Source organism: Heptranchias perlo, chromosome 11 (genome assembly GCF_035084215.1).
Source record: "Heptranchias perlo isolate sHepPer1 chromosome 11, sHepPer1.hap1, whole genome shotgun sequence".
In the NCBI taxonomy this organism is placed as follows: Eukaryota; Metazoa; Chordata; class Chondrichthyes; order Hexanchiformes; family Hexanchidae; genus Heptranchias; species Heptranchias perlo.
Window position 1 is genome coordinate 55,621,847 of NC_090335.1, and position 18,959 is coordinate 55,640,805.

Below are 18,959 nucleotides of genomic sequence, written 5' to 3' on the forward strand. Positions count from 1 at the left end.
GTTTCCTAACTTTACTCCTGTAAGTCCTGGCTCTAAATTTTAGGCTATGTCCCCTCGTCCTAGTATTGAAGTCAAGGAGACCTCCAAAAACAGGTACAAATGCTTCGGCAGCCAGAAGCAATAATCCAGGAACGAACCTGCATGGTCCCTTTAAATAGCACTGGTGGGGGGGGGGTCCTCCAGGCCATCTACGACATGTTCAGCTGTTCGGGGTTAAGACAGGGCATTGGCTGGAGCGTTGAGTTCCAAAATGGTATCCGTCCCTTTAAATCAGCGTCACACACTGGTCAAAAGTATAATTTCCTTACTTTACATGGTTTGTTATCTGCATGTGCGCATTCGCCTTTACCAAGATGGCATCCGGCGCACGTCATGCTAGAAGCATGCGCATACATTCCAGACTTTTCTTTTTCATTCATGGGATGTGGGCGTCGCTGGCAAGACCAGCATTTATTGCCCATCCCTAATTTTGGGACCTTAGCAGGCCGCGTAGTGCCTAAGAAAACGGGTACTACACGGCCGAATTTATAGCCCTTTGGGTCAAACGGCCTCTTTCTGTGCTCTAAATTCTACATAATTCTAAGTAAACTGAAGGCAAGCGAATTTTTGACACTAAGTTATCACTCAAGAGTTTTAAGGATAGATTAATTTCAATAGTTGGAAAATTGTTGGCATTGGGATTCAGGTACCTCACCATGGGTGAAGAACAAAAAATCTGCCCCATTAAGCTACAACCTGAAAAAAAATTCACACTTTTAGGATTTTCTTGATTTTAGCTCTCTCCTTCTGTACCACCCTGTCTGGGAAGCAGGAAGATGACCAATTATAAGGCATCTGTTAATGTTGCCCTTCAGACAGAAGAGTACGAGGCTCAGGATTACTTGCCCTTTGAATTTTCCTCCCTCACTGTATAATTTCTAAATCAACAGCCACTTGCCTCCCACTCAGCAGCTACTTGTCTCCAACTTAATGATATGAAAAGTGCCCGGAGGTTTTCCACGTTCAAGTTTTTAAACTGACATTCCTGCAATGACGGGTCCAGTTCTATAAAGTGAATTCATCAATCCCACGCTCTCAGCAGGGGGCCATGCTCAAAAGGAGTTTGGGTCAGAGATAAGGCCACAATACTGTAGTGCTGAATTTCTGACCCATCATCCTTTCAGGTGCACTGGAACATGGGTTGGTGAATTTACCCTTGTCTCATATCATAATCTGAGATCGAGGATGGGAAGAAAGAAGAAAACCAAACTATAAATGAGAATGTTCAGTGATGTACCTTTGGAAATAACGATCTTCTTCTCCAATTAAGAGCTTCAGCTCATAACCTCCCATCTCATGGTTGATACGAGCAGAGCAGGGGAGGGTCTTTGGTTTGTAACAGAACCACGGCTCCCAGTCCTGACATCAGTAAAGTTACAGAGCGGTTTAGTTTGAGGTAAACAAAGATTACTCACAGTGGTCTCTGAAGTACCCCCTAATTTGAAGGTACTTTTAAAATACACCCTATCTGGCCATTCCTCGAGTAGTGCTTGGATCCCTTCACTGGGATGAACCAAGGAAACAGACACTTCAACTTTCCCTGGCCAAGATAAATTAAAATTGATATAGTAAAATCCATTTTGGTTATCTATGACAGTTCCTGCTGAACCTGCTTTTAAAGCTGGGGTGTGGATACGACCTTGGAGATAGTCACCCCCATATTGCTTTGGGTGTCCTTCAAAATCAAACATACGCAGCATCACTTGTAACTGATCTCCAAAATAGAAAGTCTTTGCAGAATTTAAAATAACAAAGTGAACATGTGATGGGTTGCTGCTTTTCAGAAAGGGCACAGTAGGGTTGGGTGGTTTTGGCCATTCAATCATTTTCATAAGGAATGTTCCCTCTGACCTCTCTTCAGGGGTGAGGGTCCGATTCTGCTCGGCAATTCGTAATCGACGCAAGAAGGATCGATTGCCGTTTCTAAAAGGGCACCTTGTAATTTTTTTAAATTCCTGACCTCTTTGTCTTCGGCCCAATCTAAACCTCTTGCTCCCCCTCTTGTAGCGGTAGGGTGCCGCTCCGAGATCTGCTGTCGCACGGGACAGGTATCTCTGCTGTGCTGCTATGGGTTCAGGTGACTCCCAAATTTATGTAAATGATCCTATCCCCTGGATTTAGGATGAGATCAGTGGCAAGTCAGCAGGCAGAAGGTCCTCCCCTCCGCACTTCTGCAGGCATGAAGCTGCCACAGAACTTCTTCCCCAATATCTCTAAACAATGCAGACCAGGAACATAAGAACATAAGAAATAGGAGCAGGAGTAGGCCAATCGGCCCCTCGAGCCTGCTCCGACATTCAATAAGATCATGGCTGATCTGATCCTAACCTCAAATCTAAATTCATGTCCAATTTCCTGCCCGCTCCCCGTAACCCCTAATTCCCTTTACTTCTAGGAAACTGTCTATTTCTGTTTTAAATTTATTTAATGATGTAGCTTCCACAGCTTCCTGGGGCAGCAAATTCCACAGACCTACTACCCTCTGAGTGAAGAAGTTTCTCCTCATCTCAGTTTTGAAAGAGCAGCCCCTTATTCTAAGATTATGCCCCCTAGTTCTAGTTTCACCCATCCTTGGGAACATCCTTACCGCATCCACCCGATCAAGCCCCTTCACAATCTTACATGTTTCAATGATGTGGAGATGCCGGTGATGGACTGGGGTTGACAATTGTAAACAATTTTACAACACCAAGTTATAGTCCAGCAATTTTATTTTAAATTCACAAGCTTTCGGAGGCTACCTCCTTCCTCAGGTGAACGATGTGGAAGGAGGTAGCCTCCGAAAGCTTGAGAATTTAAAATAAAATTGCTGGACTATAACTTGGTGTTGTAAAATTGTTTACAAATGTTTCAATGAGATCGCCTCTCATTCTTCTGAACTCCAATGAGTAGAGTCCCAATCTACTCAACCTCTCCGCATATGTCCGCCCCCTCATCCCCGGGATTAACCGAGTGAACCAAGTTCAATTTCTGGTTAGTGCTGAATTAGCTGATCTCAGCTGGGCAGCAGTAAGAATGCTGCAATTGGTCTCAGCACCTGTGGGTTAAGAAAGGAAAATAATCAGCCCGGGTGTCCCATCCTGATCGCTGGGAGTGCTCTTGTATGCACATCAGGTACGGACAGGCATGGTCTTGACTTTGGTTGAATAGCTTGCTAACACTTACTGTCAAGGCTCAAACATGAACAATAGCTATTTGGATGAGGTACTAGAGGACAAAAGCAGCCAGTGGAACTATATTGCTGCATGAGAGTCAATGGCATCAGGAGAGGAAAAACGGGGAGATAATGAGAGGAGAAAGTTGGTGAGAAAAAGAATTTTAAAAAATTACAAAAAAAACCTCAAACATCATGTTGCTTTCTATTTATAGCCCACAGTCAGCATACACACACATACACACACATCACATTTTTATACACTGCTACTTCAAGCCTTGTTTGACATTGGCTTACCATGAACATGTTGTTTTATGTGATGAATGTTTAGAATCATCATCAGCAATGTCATCAGCGTCAACAGCATGAAAAGGAACAGGGATATGGAGCAGGAAAGGAATGATTCTTTTGTGGGTAGTTCATTCATACTTGGAGCTCACAGTGCAGCAGTATTATCAATCAGTCTGATCAGCACTTCATGCTTCTTAAATCTGCAAAAATAGAAATAAAGAGCTTGCATTTATATAGCACCTTTCACGACCTCAGGACATCCCAAAGCACTTTACAGCCAATGAAGTACTTTTGAACTGTAGTCACTGTTGTAATGTAGGAAACGCAACAGCCAATTTGTGCCCAGCAAGTTCCTACAAACAGTAATGTGATAATGACCAGATAATCTGTTTTAGTTATGTTGGTTGAGGGTTAAATATTGGCCAGGACACCAGAGAGAACTCCCCAGTTCTTCCTCAAAATAGTGCCATGGGATCTTTTACTCCTTCAGTACTACACTGGAGTGTCAGCCTAGATTTTGTGCTCCAGTCTCTACAGTGGGACTTGAACCCTTGACCTTCTGACTCTGAGTCAATAATGCTACCACTGAGCCATGGCGGACACCAGAAAACAGCAGAGTAAAGAAAATTAATTACTAAAAAAAAGCTGATAATATTCTTGTCATCGTAGATCACACAAAGTTTTTCATCTTACTTGTACAGCAACACATTAGCAAACAAACATTCATAAGAATATGAGAAACAGGAGCAGGATTAGGCCAAATGGTCCCTCAAGCCTGCTCCGCCATTCAATCAGATCATGGCTGATCCACTACCTCAACTCCACTTTCCCGCCCTATCCCCTGATTTCCTTAGTGTCCAAAAATCCATCAATCTCAGTTTTGAATATACTCAACGACTGAGCATCCACAGCCCTCTGGGGTAGAGAATTCCAAAGATTCACAACCTTCTGAGTGAAGAAATTTTTCCTCATCTCAGTCCTAAATAGTTGACCCCTTATCTTGAGACCATGGGCACTAAATTGCTTTTCTATTCTTCCTACCAAAGTGGTTAATTTCACATTTCCCCACATTATACTCCAGCTCCCACCTTTTTGCCCACTCACTTAACCTGTCTATATCCCTTTGCAACCTCTTTGCGTCCTCCTCACAGCTTACTTTCCCACCTAGCTTTGTATCATCAACAAATTTGGATACATTACACTCGGCCACCTCATCTAAGTTATTGGCCTAATTTGTAACCTGGAGCCGGGAAGAGGGCGAGGGAGGAGGGATGGGGAATTTCTGAGGGGAAACCCGGGTTTCTCGGACGTCCTTACTTCTTTGAGGTAAGGACGTCTTTTATTTTTTTTTTGTCAGTTTCCCACCGACAGGCTGGCCGTCAGTCGGACGGGAGAAGAGGCAGGAAGCGGATGTGAGCAGGTAAGTCTTAGATAAGGGAGGGGGTCAGTCATTGACGGGGGTCAGGGTCAGGGGTCACCAGGGGGGGGTCCGGAGTCATCGGGAGGAGTCGGGGATCATGGGGGGGTGGGGTGGTCGGAGATCGTGGGGGATGGGAGGTAGATCGGCCAGGGGTTGGGTGGGGGGGGGGGTGTCTCACAAGCCTATCAGGTCAGAGCCCTATTATAATTAGTAGTTGCTTTGGCAGGAAACCCTCCAGGCATCTACTGAGGAGGCAGTGGGAAGAGATGCCCTGAGCATTACACCAAGAACACGAACACAAAGAAGAAAAACATTCTGTAAGAATATAGATCTGTTTTACATTACTTTTATACAGAATAGGATAGGCACAAATGGATTATTAACTAAATAAGCTAAGTGGATAATATGGAGCTAAAAGGGTTGTTAGGATTAAAACACATAGGGGGCTAAATTGGATATACCCCAAAAACAGCTGCACCACTAGAATCACCCACTGCTCAATTCACTACACCCCCATCACCCACCTACCAACAATCTCTATTAATCAGTACTCAACACTTCAATTCATATGCTTCACCTCACCCTCACACACTTACCACTGTTGCAAGCCACACACACACAACTCACAGCTTACACACACACACTGGCAGCTATTCAACCATGACAGCCACATCACCCAAACACCTTGCAGGACACTCACTGACACACTTCCCTCTTTCTTGCAGGAGAAGGTGGTGCAGGACAGGAAGCAGCAGCAAGTAACTGGAGGAGGAGCAGTGCGCCTACACGTTCTGACTCCCATGGAGGAGACAGTGCTGGCCATCATGGGAAGTGGCATCGCTGAGGCTGTAGTCATTGGCGGCGCTGAAGGGGTCGATGATCAGGGTATCTGCATACTTAATCCTCCATCTCTTTTCCCACTTCTCCCTCATCGCACAATCTCTTCTGACTCACATGCTGCAGATGGTGTAAGCACGCACTTCTTACTTTCTCCTTTCTCCTCACCACAACGCAACTCTTGGTCTCAACCCTTTTTTATTTCAGGTACCCAAGAATTGGAACCTTTCCAGTCAGAGGACGATGAAGAAGACAACGATGATGAAGAGACACCGTCACTTGATCTTACACTCGCACGTGGTGACACACTGGGTACAAGTGCACAGAAGCCAGGACGGGGCGGGGTGGGGTGGTGGTGGGGGGATGACACCATAGGTGCCAGCTTGCCTGCACACAATATCATGGAGCATGGAGGAGTCCACCTCCAACTTGGCACAGGGCTTTTCACAGAGCTTGGAGCCCAAACTTTTCAACATGGAACATTTGGTCACCTCCATCAACATACCTGTGGAACCCGCCATGATGCAGCATATGGTGACTGGTGTCACCCCTTCCATTTCAGCACAAACAGCTTCCATTGAAGCTCTGACAGCTGCCTTGGAAGCTCAGACTGCTGTCACGTGGCTCTGGATACCACTGTTGAAAGGGGCTTCTAGGGCTTCAAAGCAATCCAGCAATCTGTTTTCCAACAGATCACCAGGACTGCTGAGGCGCCATCCTGGGAAAGTGGCAGTGCCTCCTTGGAACAGGAACCTGCTGTCCTCCCTCAGGATGACAGCATTTTTTTTTCAAATTAAAATTTTATTGTCCTCGTTCAGGATGCATTCCAGCCCCTGCGGTGCCCACCGGTCGCGGAAAGCCTCAAGCGTACCGGCAGACACCGCGTGCTCCCTCTCCAGGGCCACCCGGGTGCGGAGCGACCCGCGAAAGAGAGGCAGACAGGCCGAGCGACCGCCCCCACGGACCGCGAGCATCCTGGACCTGTGGATAGCCACCTTGGACAGGCCCAGGAGCAGGCCCACGAGGACGTCCACCGACCTGCCCGCCCCCCTCCTCACTGGGCGCCCAAAGATCAGGAGCGTGGGACTGAAATGCAGCCAGAACTTGAGGAGCAGCCCCTCCAAATAGTAAAACAGGGGCTGCAGTCTTGCACACCCAGTGTACATGTGGAATACGGACTCCTCCAGGCCGCAGAAAATGCAAGCGGCCTGGGTGTCCGTAAAATGGCGTAAACGCCAATTGCACAGGACTGCTCCGTGCACTACCCTCCACCCCAGATCCCCAAAGTAACGCGGGAGGACCCCTGAATAGAGAGCCTCCCACTGGGGACCCCCGTCTCCGCCGGACGGCAGGATGGCACGCCAGGGCGTGTCCGGGCGAGAGACGAGGGCGAGGAAGTGGATAGTGTGCAGGAGCAGCCCGTACAGAAAATCCCTCCGCGCGGTGTGAAACGGCATGGAGGGAATTTCCGAGAGACGGCTCAAGTTGTGAGGCGCGGCCCTCCGAGGGAGGATCCGGGGTTTGGCGCCGAGGAGGAATTCCGTCCGAACGGGGGTCAGGTCGGACGGGATGGCTCCGCACGCTTGAGCCGCCTCCACACCCCGAGTGGAGTCAGGGCCGAGCGCCGATTTCAACGCCTGGATGGCGGCGGCCGTGTCCCCGGCACGCCACGAGGAAATGCGAGCGGCGAGCGCCCACGGCTCGAGCCAACCCGACCCTCCGCCATCCAGGACGTCCCTGACTCTGGTCACCCGACCGGCCACAGCCCTCCGCTCCGTCAGCCACGAGCGGCCGAAGCCGACATCGCGGAGGAACGGATTCCCGAGCAGCGGCTCCTGCAGGACGGCCGCTACCCCCGACGGGCGAGAGCTCCGGCTGGAGGCGACCATGGTCCAGACCCTGAGCAGATCCTGGTAAGGATGACAGCATTCCTGAGTTAATCATATTCATGTGACATATCAATTAGTGTTAATTGTTTTCAGGTGGTGTGTATCAATTGGGGCTCTCTTGTATCCATATATAAGAGATGGCACACCAATTGATTGCTCGATATTGTTCCATGTGGCAGCATGGCACTTATTGTAAGCCTGCTCTGCAGCTGTGCACAGGCTTCTGACTGGAGTCATGAACCATGTCTGGAGGGGATATCCCTTGTTGCTCAATAGCCAGCCTGTAACTTTTTGGCCTGGTTAGAATAAAGGCAGCAGAAAAACTGGCGCAGGCTGAAAGTGTCATGACTGCTACCAGGATAACGGGCACAGACCTGCACAATTCACTGCCTGTGGTCGCAAACCAGCTGAACGTTGATTGATAAATATTTCAGGCTGCTGATGCGGAGCATGCAAGGCAATGTGTGTGCAGTCAATGGCACCCTGAACCCAGGGGAAGCCTGCCATGCATGTGAAACCTAGTGATCTCTCCATCTTCGCTCTATCAATAGAGAAGGAGATGTAGGTGCTTGTCCTGGTGTAGAGCCTTGGTGACCGCCCTGACACATTGACGTACTGCAAACTGTGAGGTATTGCTGACGTCACCTGTTGCAGCCTGAAAGGAGCCCGTGGCATAAAAGTTGAGTGTGACGGTGACCATGACAGCCACAGGTAGTGCTGCCTATGCTCTGGTTGAGGCTGGAGTTGTGGTTGTGGCAGGTAACATGGCTCATTGACAGCCTCTTTGGTAAAGCAAAGGCACCTCATTGTTCCTCAGTAACGCTGATGTAGAAGAAGTGCTTCCTGAAGACCCTTGGTGGATATGGCCTCCTGTGCTGTGCCCTCTTCCTCCTCCTCCTCCCAATGCTGGCAGCTACTCCTGCTCTGTGGTGTCTTCCTTGCTGCTCCCTCTCATCCTCCAGCCCCAAAAGCAGCCCTATGGAGATCACCCATGTCTGCAGCCAGACTATTTGTGACGCAAAGGGGAACAACAGTGCAAGACCAGCAAAATCTCTCTGTGCAGACAAAGTGAATTTTCCAGAGTGATACAACACAGCATAAATACACCTAGAAGTCAAGCAGTAGCCAGAAATTCAAAATAGCGCTGGTAAGGGGGCTTTCCTGCTGGTTAGCACCACGATATGCTGTACGAGGCCAACTCGTAGCGAATGAAGCACTGGGGCAATGTAAAATTGAAAACGGGTCCGGCATGAAGCATAGGACCCTAATTTAGATAGATTGTTCTTCACATAGAATGCTACTGGTGTGAGCTCCTGTACCAATGGGCGCCACGTGGCCGCATCCTAGGCCATGATATCTTTGGCACATATCCTTCCATATTCTCCTCCAATCTTTTCAAAGGTGGACCAAAGTCAGTCTAGGTAAGGCCAGATTAATGAATCATTAATTGCTTTATTTCACAGTATGATGAATGTACAGAGCAATTATTATGAACAGATTCACTTCATTAGTATAACATTTCTTCCCGTAATGATACAAAATAAATTATACACCACACTACCACACATCAGTCAGTTATCTTATTTCATTTAAGCTGGAGGTCTTCTAATTTTCTTCAGAATTTCTAACCTTTTTGCCTCAGTGAAGGCCCTTGCAGCTTTCAGTTTAACAAATCTTTCCGCCCTTGTAGTCTTCCTGTTTCAAAACCCTCCCTCACAGCTTCTTTTCACAGACAAAGAGATCAAAGAGTTTTCCAACACCATGCAAGGGGTGTAGGGAGAGAGCAGGAATATGGTATCGAGATAGAGGATCAGCCATGATCATACTGAATGGCGAAGCAGGCTCGAAGGGCCGAATGGCCTACTCCTGCTCCTATTTTCTATGCATGGGATCGATTTTAACTCGCGATGGGAACGCAGCAAAGCAAGCAGCCTGCCTGTCCGGGCGCGGCAGCGGGCAGGCTTGGCCGATTTTAATAGCCAAGCCTCATTAGCAGGCCGCTTGCCAACCAAAATCGCCGTGAAGTTGGCAGGAAGTGGCTGCTGGATGCTAAAATCGGGTGGTTGGAGATCAGCACAGGATTGGTGGGGGAGGGAGCAGTCCTGCTTCTCTTGGCCCACAAGGAACCAAATAAAATTTTAAAAACTTACCTTGCAGGGCCTCTTCTGGCCCTGGCTGTGGTTCCTGGCAGATTTGCCTGGCCTGGCAGCTATAACTGCTCCCCTACTCAGGCCAAAATAGCAGACTGTGCCCCAATGATGTAATCAGAACCCTGGCGGGGGAGTTAAAAATCGAGCCCCATGGGTGTTAGATATTTTTCAATAATCCAGACAAGTTGATGAGTTGCTTATTGTTTAGTCTGTGGGGGAGAAACAACTTTGTTTAGCAGAGACCTTTCATCCTAGTGCCTTTTTTAAACTTATATCAATACACGTTGCTGTTTAAAAAAAAAACAATGAAAGTAACTCTTTTTCCAAACCTTTGTGAAAAAATGGTCTATAAATCCTGCAACGTGACAACAGGCAATTGACTACTGGTAAAATGCAGCTGCAGCAAAAAGGAACAAAAATTGAGGCCTCAACAATTATACAAGTGCAGCAACACAGAAAAGCTCAGTCCACCCAAAGTGCCAAAATACATCAGTTACTATGTAAATACAACCTCGCTTTAGGAACAGGGATAGAACAGACCAGTCCATTTCCCGAGGAAACACTCACCTGACGAAGGAGAAAGCCTCCGAAAGCTTGTGATTTTCAAATAAAACTGTTGGACTATAACCTGGTGTTGTAAGATTCCTTACATCTGTTTATACAGGCATGGAACAGACTGTGAGAGGGCCCTACCCAACGTGGAGACATTTGATATGAAAGTTGGGCACAGTAAGAATGCAGCGTGCAAGGTCAGAGACCCAATTTCTTGATCCGTGCCTGCCGCCAGTGACCCTGTGCCAGTGGAAGGGCCTTGGAAAAAATCAAGATTAAAATGCAATTACAAACCCAAGGGAGGTTATCAAGACCACAAGAAATGGCATTATAATGTATTGGAGGTGGAGGGGAAAGAGTACTTGCTCTTCTCAGGCTACAGTAGGATTGCTAAATGATTGTCCTGATTTTATTGTATATAAATAAAAATCCAACCAATATCTCAAAGGGAAAGTGATTCTATCTAAGTTTGTTATAGAGAGAATAGATCTCAGTTTCTGGTCCACGATTGGAAAGGATGCTCAATTCCAGTTCAGAATACAATTTTTTAGCAGCAAAATAGAAATTATAAAAGCAGATTTTATAATTTAGTGCCTTTGGTACAGTACTTTCCAGAACAGGATTGCATATCGAGATTGAGCATGTAGGCCAACTTCCTCCATATATTGAACAGAAAATCCCACATGACATCCCAACCTCCACGATATACATTCCTGGCAGAGAAGCTTTGTACCAAGAGAGCTAACTTGGAAAATCTATTCCTATATCGGTAGTGCAAATTTAATATTTATTAAATGGAGGAATATTGGGAAAACCCAGCAAGAGTACTTTCAGGACCAATTTTGACTAAATCTGACAAATCCAGAGCTGCCCACCATCCCACCCCACTCCCAATGGCTGGTTGGTAAGTGCATTGCCCATTGTGTCATTAAGCCATACAACCCAGGAAAGTCCCAGGATCTGTCCCCAATCCTTGTCGAATTATCTGATTTCAGCCAAAATGTGTCAGGTGCTACAATTGGACACAACGCATCTGGACTACAAGGGGGAGAAAACCGTCTAGGATTTCTCCTTTTCAATTGCTAATGAGTGAACATTGGGTTCAGAGCTAAGCTATGATATTCCCCATGTTGTAATATCCTGCTGATACTATGGTCCCAATAAGCTACAATCCCATGCTGCTGTCATAACAATAGCAGGCAGGACTTCCTTCTGCTGTTCAGTTGCATGCTTAACCCCAGTGGAATTCCCAGGATCAGGTAATTTCCATAGAAAGGCACTCATGGCCTGTATCAGCACACTGTGGGGGAAGGAATTGAAATTTACAGTACTACTGCCAGCAGATCGGGCAGATGGAATATCCAAGAAAAAATTGGCCCTACTGCAGAAAGGCCATTTTCTAATCACTTTGCAACCGACTGCTGTAATGAAAATTACCTTTAACAATCTGGGGGCCCCACTTCAGTCTTTAGCAGTGCCAGAGGAAGCATCGATGAGAATTCCAGTGGGTTAGATCATTCTGCTCATCCCAGCTCTATCCATGATGGTTGGTTGTCAAGGCAGAAGACATCAACACCCTCCCCAGTAACCTCCAGCATTTCTCAAACATGTTGGAGAGCTTGCGTATCTGGTCCCACTCCAAAATCCGCTGTCACCCATCTTAATTGTGTATCTAATCCACCTAAAACATTGTGGATTTTCTAGGTTCACATGTCTAAAGGTCACTTGATTGAGGTACTGGAGACATGGTACCCATGGAACCAAGGAGGTCATACCTTCAGGAGAGGAAGGGCATTAAGAGAAAGAAAACAAAATAAAATCACATAATACCCTTCCTGCAGTCATCATGGCTCAGTGCACAACAAAAAGCAACAATCTGCATTTGTCACAATGCAAACTCCCACTATTGACTTGCTTAACAGGTATGACTATTTTTTAAAACTTTTAAAAACTGTTGGGGGTCTACATTCAAAAACAGTACATTCATTTAGTAAACATTTACACAAGTCTTAGAATTCAGATCGCGTAATTATATGAATCTCATGATTGCCAAAACTTGGTTGGAACAGATCTAAAACAAGATTTAACACTTTTTCAACGGACACACATATGAAAGAAACACATCTACTTCATTCTTTATAATGATTCGCTTGGGGTGTAGCTCATGTGGCAGGTAATGTGCTATTGTCATCTCCCATGCATCCACAAATGCCACATTGATGCCCTCAAACATCTTTCTGAGCACTAAATCAAGCTGATAGGAGTACCAGTCACTGTTGTAGAGACTGACCTCCCGTGGAAGGGCCTGGACATTGGCCGTCTTTATTACAATCACTGTATCCGGACTCCTGTCCAGCAATCGTAGAATTGACCTCCGGATGTTCTGTAGCCTTCGGATGTATGGTTCTACTGGAAAAGTGTTGAAATGGCACCATATGGTGAAGGCTATAACTGTGCTCTTTCCTCCTTTAATGTCATCCAGTTTATTTGCAATGAATGGCAGGTTCTGAGTTGAAATGGGTAAGATTCGAATTGGTTTGCCATGGGGATAATATTCCACCTTGATCTTGTTGTCCATATCCAAAGCAAGATGAGGGCCGGTATTTTTAGAATTGCCAAGATCAAACTTTCTGAGACCTAAAACAGAAGATGTCACATTATTTAACATGATGCCGAGTCATAATTTTGCAGATAATAATTAACAGGCATAAAATAGACATACCATTTAGAACCTCAGTTCATCAAACTAGAGCCACATCTCCCATCCTACTCCATCTAGGCCAAATCAGCTTCATGTCAGGGTCTCAAGGAGGGCAAGATAGCAGCCAGGTAAGTCATTGGGACAGGCAGGTCAGTAGATGTCAGGGAAGCACTCAGAGCAAGCAAGCAGGCAGATGTGCTAGTGAGCTGGTAAGTATTTGGGGTGGGAGCCAGCAGTTAAGCTAGGAAGCACTCAGATAAGTGGGTAAACAGAAGGGCTAAGAACCATTCGGAAAGAGTGAGTGTGTGCCTGGCCAGGAGAACATTGGAATAGTAGAGTCTGGAGGTGACAAAGGCATGGATGAGGGTTTCGGCAGCAGATGGGGTAAAGCAGTGGTGATATTACGGAGGTAGAAGTAGGCTGTCTTTGTGATGGGGAAGATTTGTGGTTGGGAGCTCAGTTCTGGGGCAGGTAGGGTGCGAACAGTCTGGTTCAACCCAAGACCGTGGTCGGGCAGGGGGATGGAATTGATGGCAAGAGTTCAGAGATTGTGGCAGGGGCTGAAGAAAATGGCTTGAGTCTTAGAAACATAGAAAATAGGAGCAGGAGTAGGCCACTCAGCCCATCAAGCCTGCTCTGCCATTCAATATGATCATGGCTGATCATCTATCTCAATACCATATTCCCGCTCTCTCCCCATACCCTTTGATGCCTTTTGTGTCTAGAAATCTATCCAGCTACTTCTTAAATATATTCAGTGACTTGGTCTCCACAGCCTTCTGTGGTAGAGAATTCCACAGGTTCACCACCCTGAGTGAAGAAATTTCTCCTCATCTCAGTCCTAAATGTCCTACCCCGTATCCTGAGACTGTGACCCCTCATTCTGGACCCCCCCAGCCAGGGGAAACATCCTCCCTGCATCCAGTCTGTCTAGCCCTGTCAGAATTTTATATGTTTCAACGAGATCCCCTCTCATTCTTCTAAACTCGAGTGAATGCAGGCTGAGTCGACCCAATCTCTCCTCATACGACAGTTCTGCCATCCCAGGAATCAGTTTGGTGAACCTTCGCTGCACTCCCTCTATGGTAAGTATATCATTTCTTAGGTAAGGAGGCCAAAACTGCACACAATACTCCAGGTGTGGTCTCACCAAGGCCCTGTATAACTGCAGTAACTGTCTTGAAATAACTGTCTTCCCAATGTTTAACTGGGATGAAATGCAACTCATCCAGGACTGATGTCAGATAAGCAATCAGAGGCAATGGAGAAGTTGAAAGAGCTGGTGGAGAGGTAGAGCTGGGTGTCATCAACGTACATGTGGAATATGACTATGTCGTCAGATGATGTCCCCAAAGGTCATCATGTAGATGATGAAGATGAGGCGGCCAAGGACAGGGACTTGGGGAACTCCAGGAGGTAAATGTGTGGGGTGGGAAGAGTAGACATTTCTGGAGATGCTATGTTTAGATAGGCAAGAGTGGAACCAAGTAACATTGGTCCCATGGAGCTGGACAACAGAGGAGGTATGTTAGAGGAGGATGGAGTGGACATCGGTGTCAAAGGGTGTAGAGAGATTGAGAAGAATGAGGAGGGATAATGCACCATAGTCACAGTCAAAGGATGTCATTTGTGACTTTGATTAGAGCAGCTGGAACCAACTTCACAATTATTTTAACAATTGGATTCGTCACTTCCTGCTAGTTGTCAGTTCAGAATTGGTGGCTTTCAAAAAAATGCAATGATTCAATTGCTCAGCTTTCAGCTGCATGCATGTGCCTCATTTTTAGTATTAGAGAATCATAGGGCTGGAAATTCTGTTGACTCTTTTGAGGGAGTAAAAGTTTGGTGAGGCAGGACTTCCATCGCTTTCACTATAGTCTGTTGGCGTACCTGTGCCAATTCCCAGGAACTGAGTCATTTAAATATTTGTGGTTGGTACCCCAAGCCTGTGGAGTCACAATAGGGTCTCCTGCCCTGATAAAGTGGCATATAATCATAGTGGTATCCTCTCACTTTGAAAGAGGCCACCCAAAACCCTGAAAGGATCCAGTGAAAAAAATGTTGTGCAATTTCTACAATTTCCCTCAAGGCGCAAAGGAGGAAACCGAGAGACAGTCATACAGATAGAATTCCATTTATTATAGTGCCTTTCATCTCAAGATTTTTAAAAATTCATTCATGGGATGTGGGCTTTGCTGGCAAGGCCAGCATTTATTGCCCATCCCTAATTGCCCTTGAGAAGGTGGTGGTGAGCCGCCTTCTTGAACCGCTGCAGTCCGTGTGGTGAAGGTTCTCCCACAGTGCTGTTAGGAAGGGAGTTCCAGGATTTTGACCCAGCAACGATGAAGGAACGGCGATATATTTCCAAGTCGGGATGGTGTGTGACTTGGAGGGGAACGTGCAGGTGGTGTTGTTCCCATGTGCCTGCTGCTCTTGTCCTTCTAGGTGGTAGAGGTCACAGGTTTGGGAGGTGCTGTCTAAGAAGCCTTGGCGAGTTGCTGCAGTGCATCCTGTGGATGGTACACACTGCAGCCACAGTGCGCCGGTGGTGAAGGGAGTGAATGTTTAGGGTGGTGGATGGGGTGCCAATCAAGCGGGCTGCTTTGTCCTGGATGGTGTCGAGCTTCTTGAGTGTTGTTGGAGCTGCACTCATCCAGGCAAGTGAAGAGTATTCCATCACACTCCTGACTTGTGCCTTGTAGAAGGTAGAAAGGCTTTGGGGAGTCAGGAGGTGAGTCACTCGCCGCAGAATACCCAGCCTCTGACCTGCTCTTGTGGCCACAGTATTTATATGGCTGGTCCAGTTAAGTTTCTGGTAAATGGTGACCCCCAGGATGTTGACGGTGGGGGATTCGGCGATGGTAATGCCGTTGAATGTCAAGGGGAGGTGGTTAGACTCTCTCTTGTTGGAGATGGTCATTGCCTGGCACTTGTCTGGCACGAATCTTACTTGCCACTTGTGAGCCCAAGCCTGGATGTTGTCCAGGTCTTACTGCGTGCGGGCATGGACTGCTTCATTATTTGAGGGGTTGCGAATGGAACTGAACACTGTGCAATCAGCGAACATCCCCATTTCTGACCTTATTCTGACTGGATGTCCCAAAACGCTTCACAGCCAATTAAGTACTTTTTTTTTAAGTAGTCACTGTTGTAATGTAGGTCATTGATCCCTCTAAGGTCAATTACTTTTCTTTCTGGAATTCTTGGAACCTTCTTAAGACTCAGATTGGGACCTACTCCTGCTCCTAGCCGGTGTAGGTTCTACTTGGTCTATCAGGTGGCGAATTGGATGGAATTTCCAGGGTTTCCTGAAAGCACCCCCAGAACCCGGCCCCAAATCGATGTAATCGGGCCCGGCCTAAAAAGCACTTGCACCCCTGGAGCACCTCAAATCGCCGCCCTCTCCCCAGGATCGCAACACAGTTCATCCTCCTCAGCACTTGAAATTTCAAGTCCATGGACTTTTGCAGCATAGAAGGAGGCCATTTGGCCCATCGCACCACTGTCAGTTTGCTGCAAAGTTTCTGGATCCCAGTGATGGAATGCTGTAACCCTCATTGCAAAGAAATCCAGTCTGTATGTTTGACTAACTTTAAGCTGCCTATTTTTATTTTAGTTATCACTTTTGCTTGTTTGCCATGAAAATAAAACCCATTTAAAAGTTTTACTGGTAATAATCTTCTCAGAATACACGGGCAGGAATATGAAGAATGGGCAATAACGCCCTTTAGCTCCCTCCAGCAAATCTTTTACCCTGTGGAATTTTCCAGTAGCTTCTGTGTAGAAATGGTGACCTATATATTCACGTTCAAGCAAGCATAAATTACATGGGAAGAATACAAGAACTGGTCTGGTTCTGGACTGAGGTATCCGTAATACTTAAAGCAGATTAGACCACAATACATAATATGAGAAATGGCTGAACCCAACCTGGCACAAATTCCGTCAAATATTCAAACCACTGGCGTATAGTGGAATCTCCAAAAATATAAACTTTTTTCCCACGAAGACAGCCTGTAATACTTGCAGGAGTGTCGAAGCGCTGAATGTTACAGGTTGTTGACATCCACTGGTCATTATAATAAAATCCAGATGGTGAAAGCAGATGCTTGCCAGGGACACATTCTCCCAGACCTTTGCCTTAAAATAAAGAGAAAAGACATTACATAAACAAATACCAATGCACTGTGCCTTAGATATATATTATCCAAGGTTTTTTTCAATTAGCTAATCACAGTTTCAGGGGCAATGACAAATCCCAAAAGGGCCTTCAGTAGTTAAGAGAAAGTTAGACAGAAAAAAAAAGTTAATGACAATATTGTGAAAAATGTTCTGTCAATTCTGCATCCAGTTCTGGTCACCACGGCATAAGGAAAACTACCAAGCCCGGGGAGTGGTGCACAGAAGGGCCACAAGGCCAATCCCTGGTATCAGAGGGCTACGTAAATCAGGAAAGGTTAGAAAAACATGGACTGATGAGCCTTGAAAAGAAATGATTAAAAGGGGACCTTACAGAGGTATGTAAGCTATTAAAGACTTGAGCACAAATCTAGGCTGACACTCCAGTGCAGTACTGAGGGAATGCTGCACTGTAGGAAGTGCCATCTTTCGGATGAGATGTTAAACCGAGGCCCCATCTGAGTTCTTAGGTGGACATAAAAGATCCCACGTTACTATTTCGAAGAAGAGCAAGGGAGTTCTCCCCGGTGTCCTGGCCAATATTTATCCCTCAACCAACATCACTAAAACAGATTATCTGGTCATTATCACATTGCTGTTTATAGGACTTTGCTATGTACAAATTGACTGCTGTGTTTCCCCACATTGCAGCTGTGACTACACTTCAAAAGTACTTCATTGGCTGTAAAGCGTTTTGGGACATCCTGAGGTCGTGAAAGGTGCTATATAAATGCAAGTCTTTCTTTCTTTCTTTTTAAATGGAATAGGAAAGGTTAATTTTGTGCAGTATTGCAAGTTAAATGACAACCAAAGAACATTGGCACATAGGTGCAATCTGGCAAAAGGCAACTTCAGGACTAAAGACAGGAATCACTTCCACACAAAGTGATTAAAGGTCTTCTAGGTAGGATCTTGGGGGCAAAATCTCTGGATTCATTGAAAAATTTGTCGGCTGCTGTGATAGGGGATCATAGGTTTCAATGGAAGGATAAGCTAGATGGGTCAAATGGCATTTCTCATTTTTGTGACTTATTCGGAATGGCTTGATGCAATATTGATCCAAACAAATCAGAAATATACCATATTCCATTATGCAGAGGTGGCCAATCTTAGCCAGGACTAAGGACATAGAAAATTATAAATGAGTCAACCAAAGATTTCACTCCTAATAGATATCCAGTGATCACTAATGACAATTGCTCTTATATCAACAGCAGCTAAGACTAAGATGACACCGCAGTCAAAAAGCTTGCTAAGCCCTAGTCTCACGTTCAAAACACGGGCTATTGTGCGACTGAGTATTTCTGTCATCTGTGCAATAATATTCCAGCATAAGTCACCATCTTTAGGTGAAGAAAAAGAAAAGGGGAGTGTTACAAATTCAGGTTTGCACTAGATATTTTCTTGGTTTCAATATCACCAATCACTTCCATAAGTGGGCCCTGCCCCAACTATAATCTGCAGAGTATCTTTATTACCCAATACCTAGTTAAACAGTAGCGTGCCCCTCAGCCCATGACACTAAGAAACCCCCCCCCTCCCCATTGTGTGTACTGGGTGTTGTGATTCTTGCAAGGAACACTCACACGTTTCTTCTATTTTTCAGAAGGCAGACTGAAAAGCACTCTAATGAGATGAAGCCATCCGTAAACCAACTAAATGGCTGATTTTCCATTAACAACCACCTCAGTGACCATCTCACACCTGCTCCCTCCACCTTCACCAAGATCATAAACTTCCTCGTCAC

At 46.0% G+C, this 18,959-nt stretch overlaps 2 protein-coding genes across 6 annotated transcripts in view; both read right to left on the bottom strand.

Moving 5' to 3' along the window:
* The window catches only part of LOC137327364 (NXPE family member 3-like), a 36,601-nt gene extending 26,742 nt beyond the window's left edge, over positions 1-9,859 (bottom strand). Inside the window, exons 1-2 of one of the 2 annotated variants that reach the window (XM_067993085.1) lie at positions 9,781-9,859; positions 3,491-3,684 (exon numbers count right to left, since the gene is read on the bottom strand). In XM_067993085.1, coding sequence (XP_067849186.1) covers positions 3,491-3,620 — 130 coding nt within the window. In that variant the 5' untranslated portion in view covers positions 3,621-3,684; positions 9,781-9,859. Of the gene's footprint in view, positions 1-1,276; positions 1,399-3,490; positions 3,685-9,780 lie in introns of those variants that run through there. The other variant, XM_067993083.1, reaches the window with a different exon arrangement.
* The window catches only part of LOC137327362 (NXPE family member 3-like), a 45,864-nt gene continuing 35,967 nt past the window's right edge, over positions 9,063-18,959 (bottom strand). For 3 of the 4 annotated variants that reach the window (XM_067993080.1, XM_067993079.1, XM_067993081.1), the window contains 3 exons: positions 16,964-17,173; positions 11,770-12,969; positions 9,063-9,989 (listed from right to left, as the gene is read on the bottom strand). In XM_067993080.1, coding sequence (XP_067849181.1) covers positions 12,416-12,969; positions 16,964-17,173 — 764 coding nt within the window. In that variant the 3' untranslated portion in view covers positions 9,063-9,989; positions 11,770-12,415. The remainder of the gene's footprint in view (positions 9,990-11,769; positions 12,970-16,963; positions 17,174-18,959) is intronic. The other variant, XM_067993082.1, reaches the window with a different exon arrangement.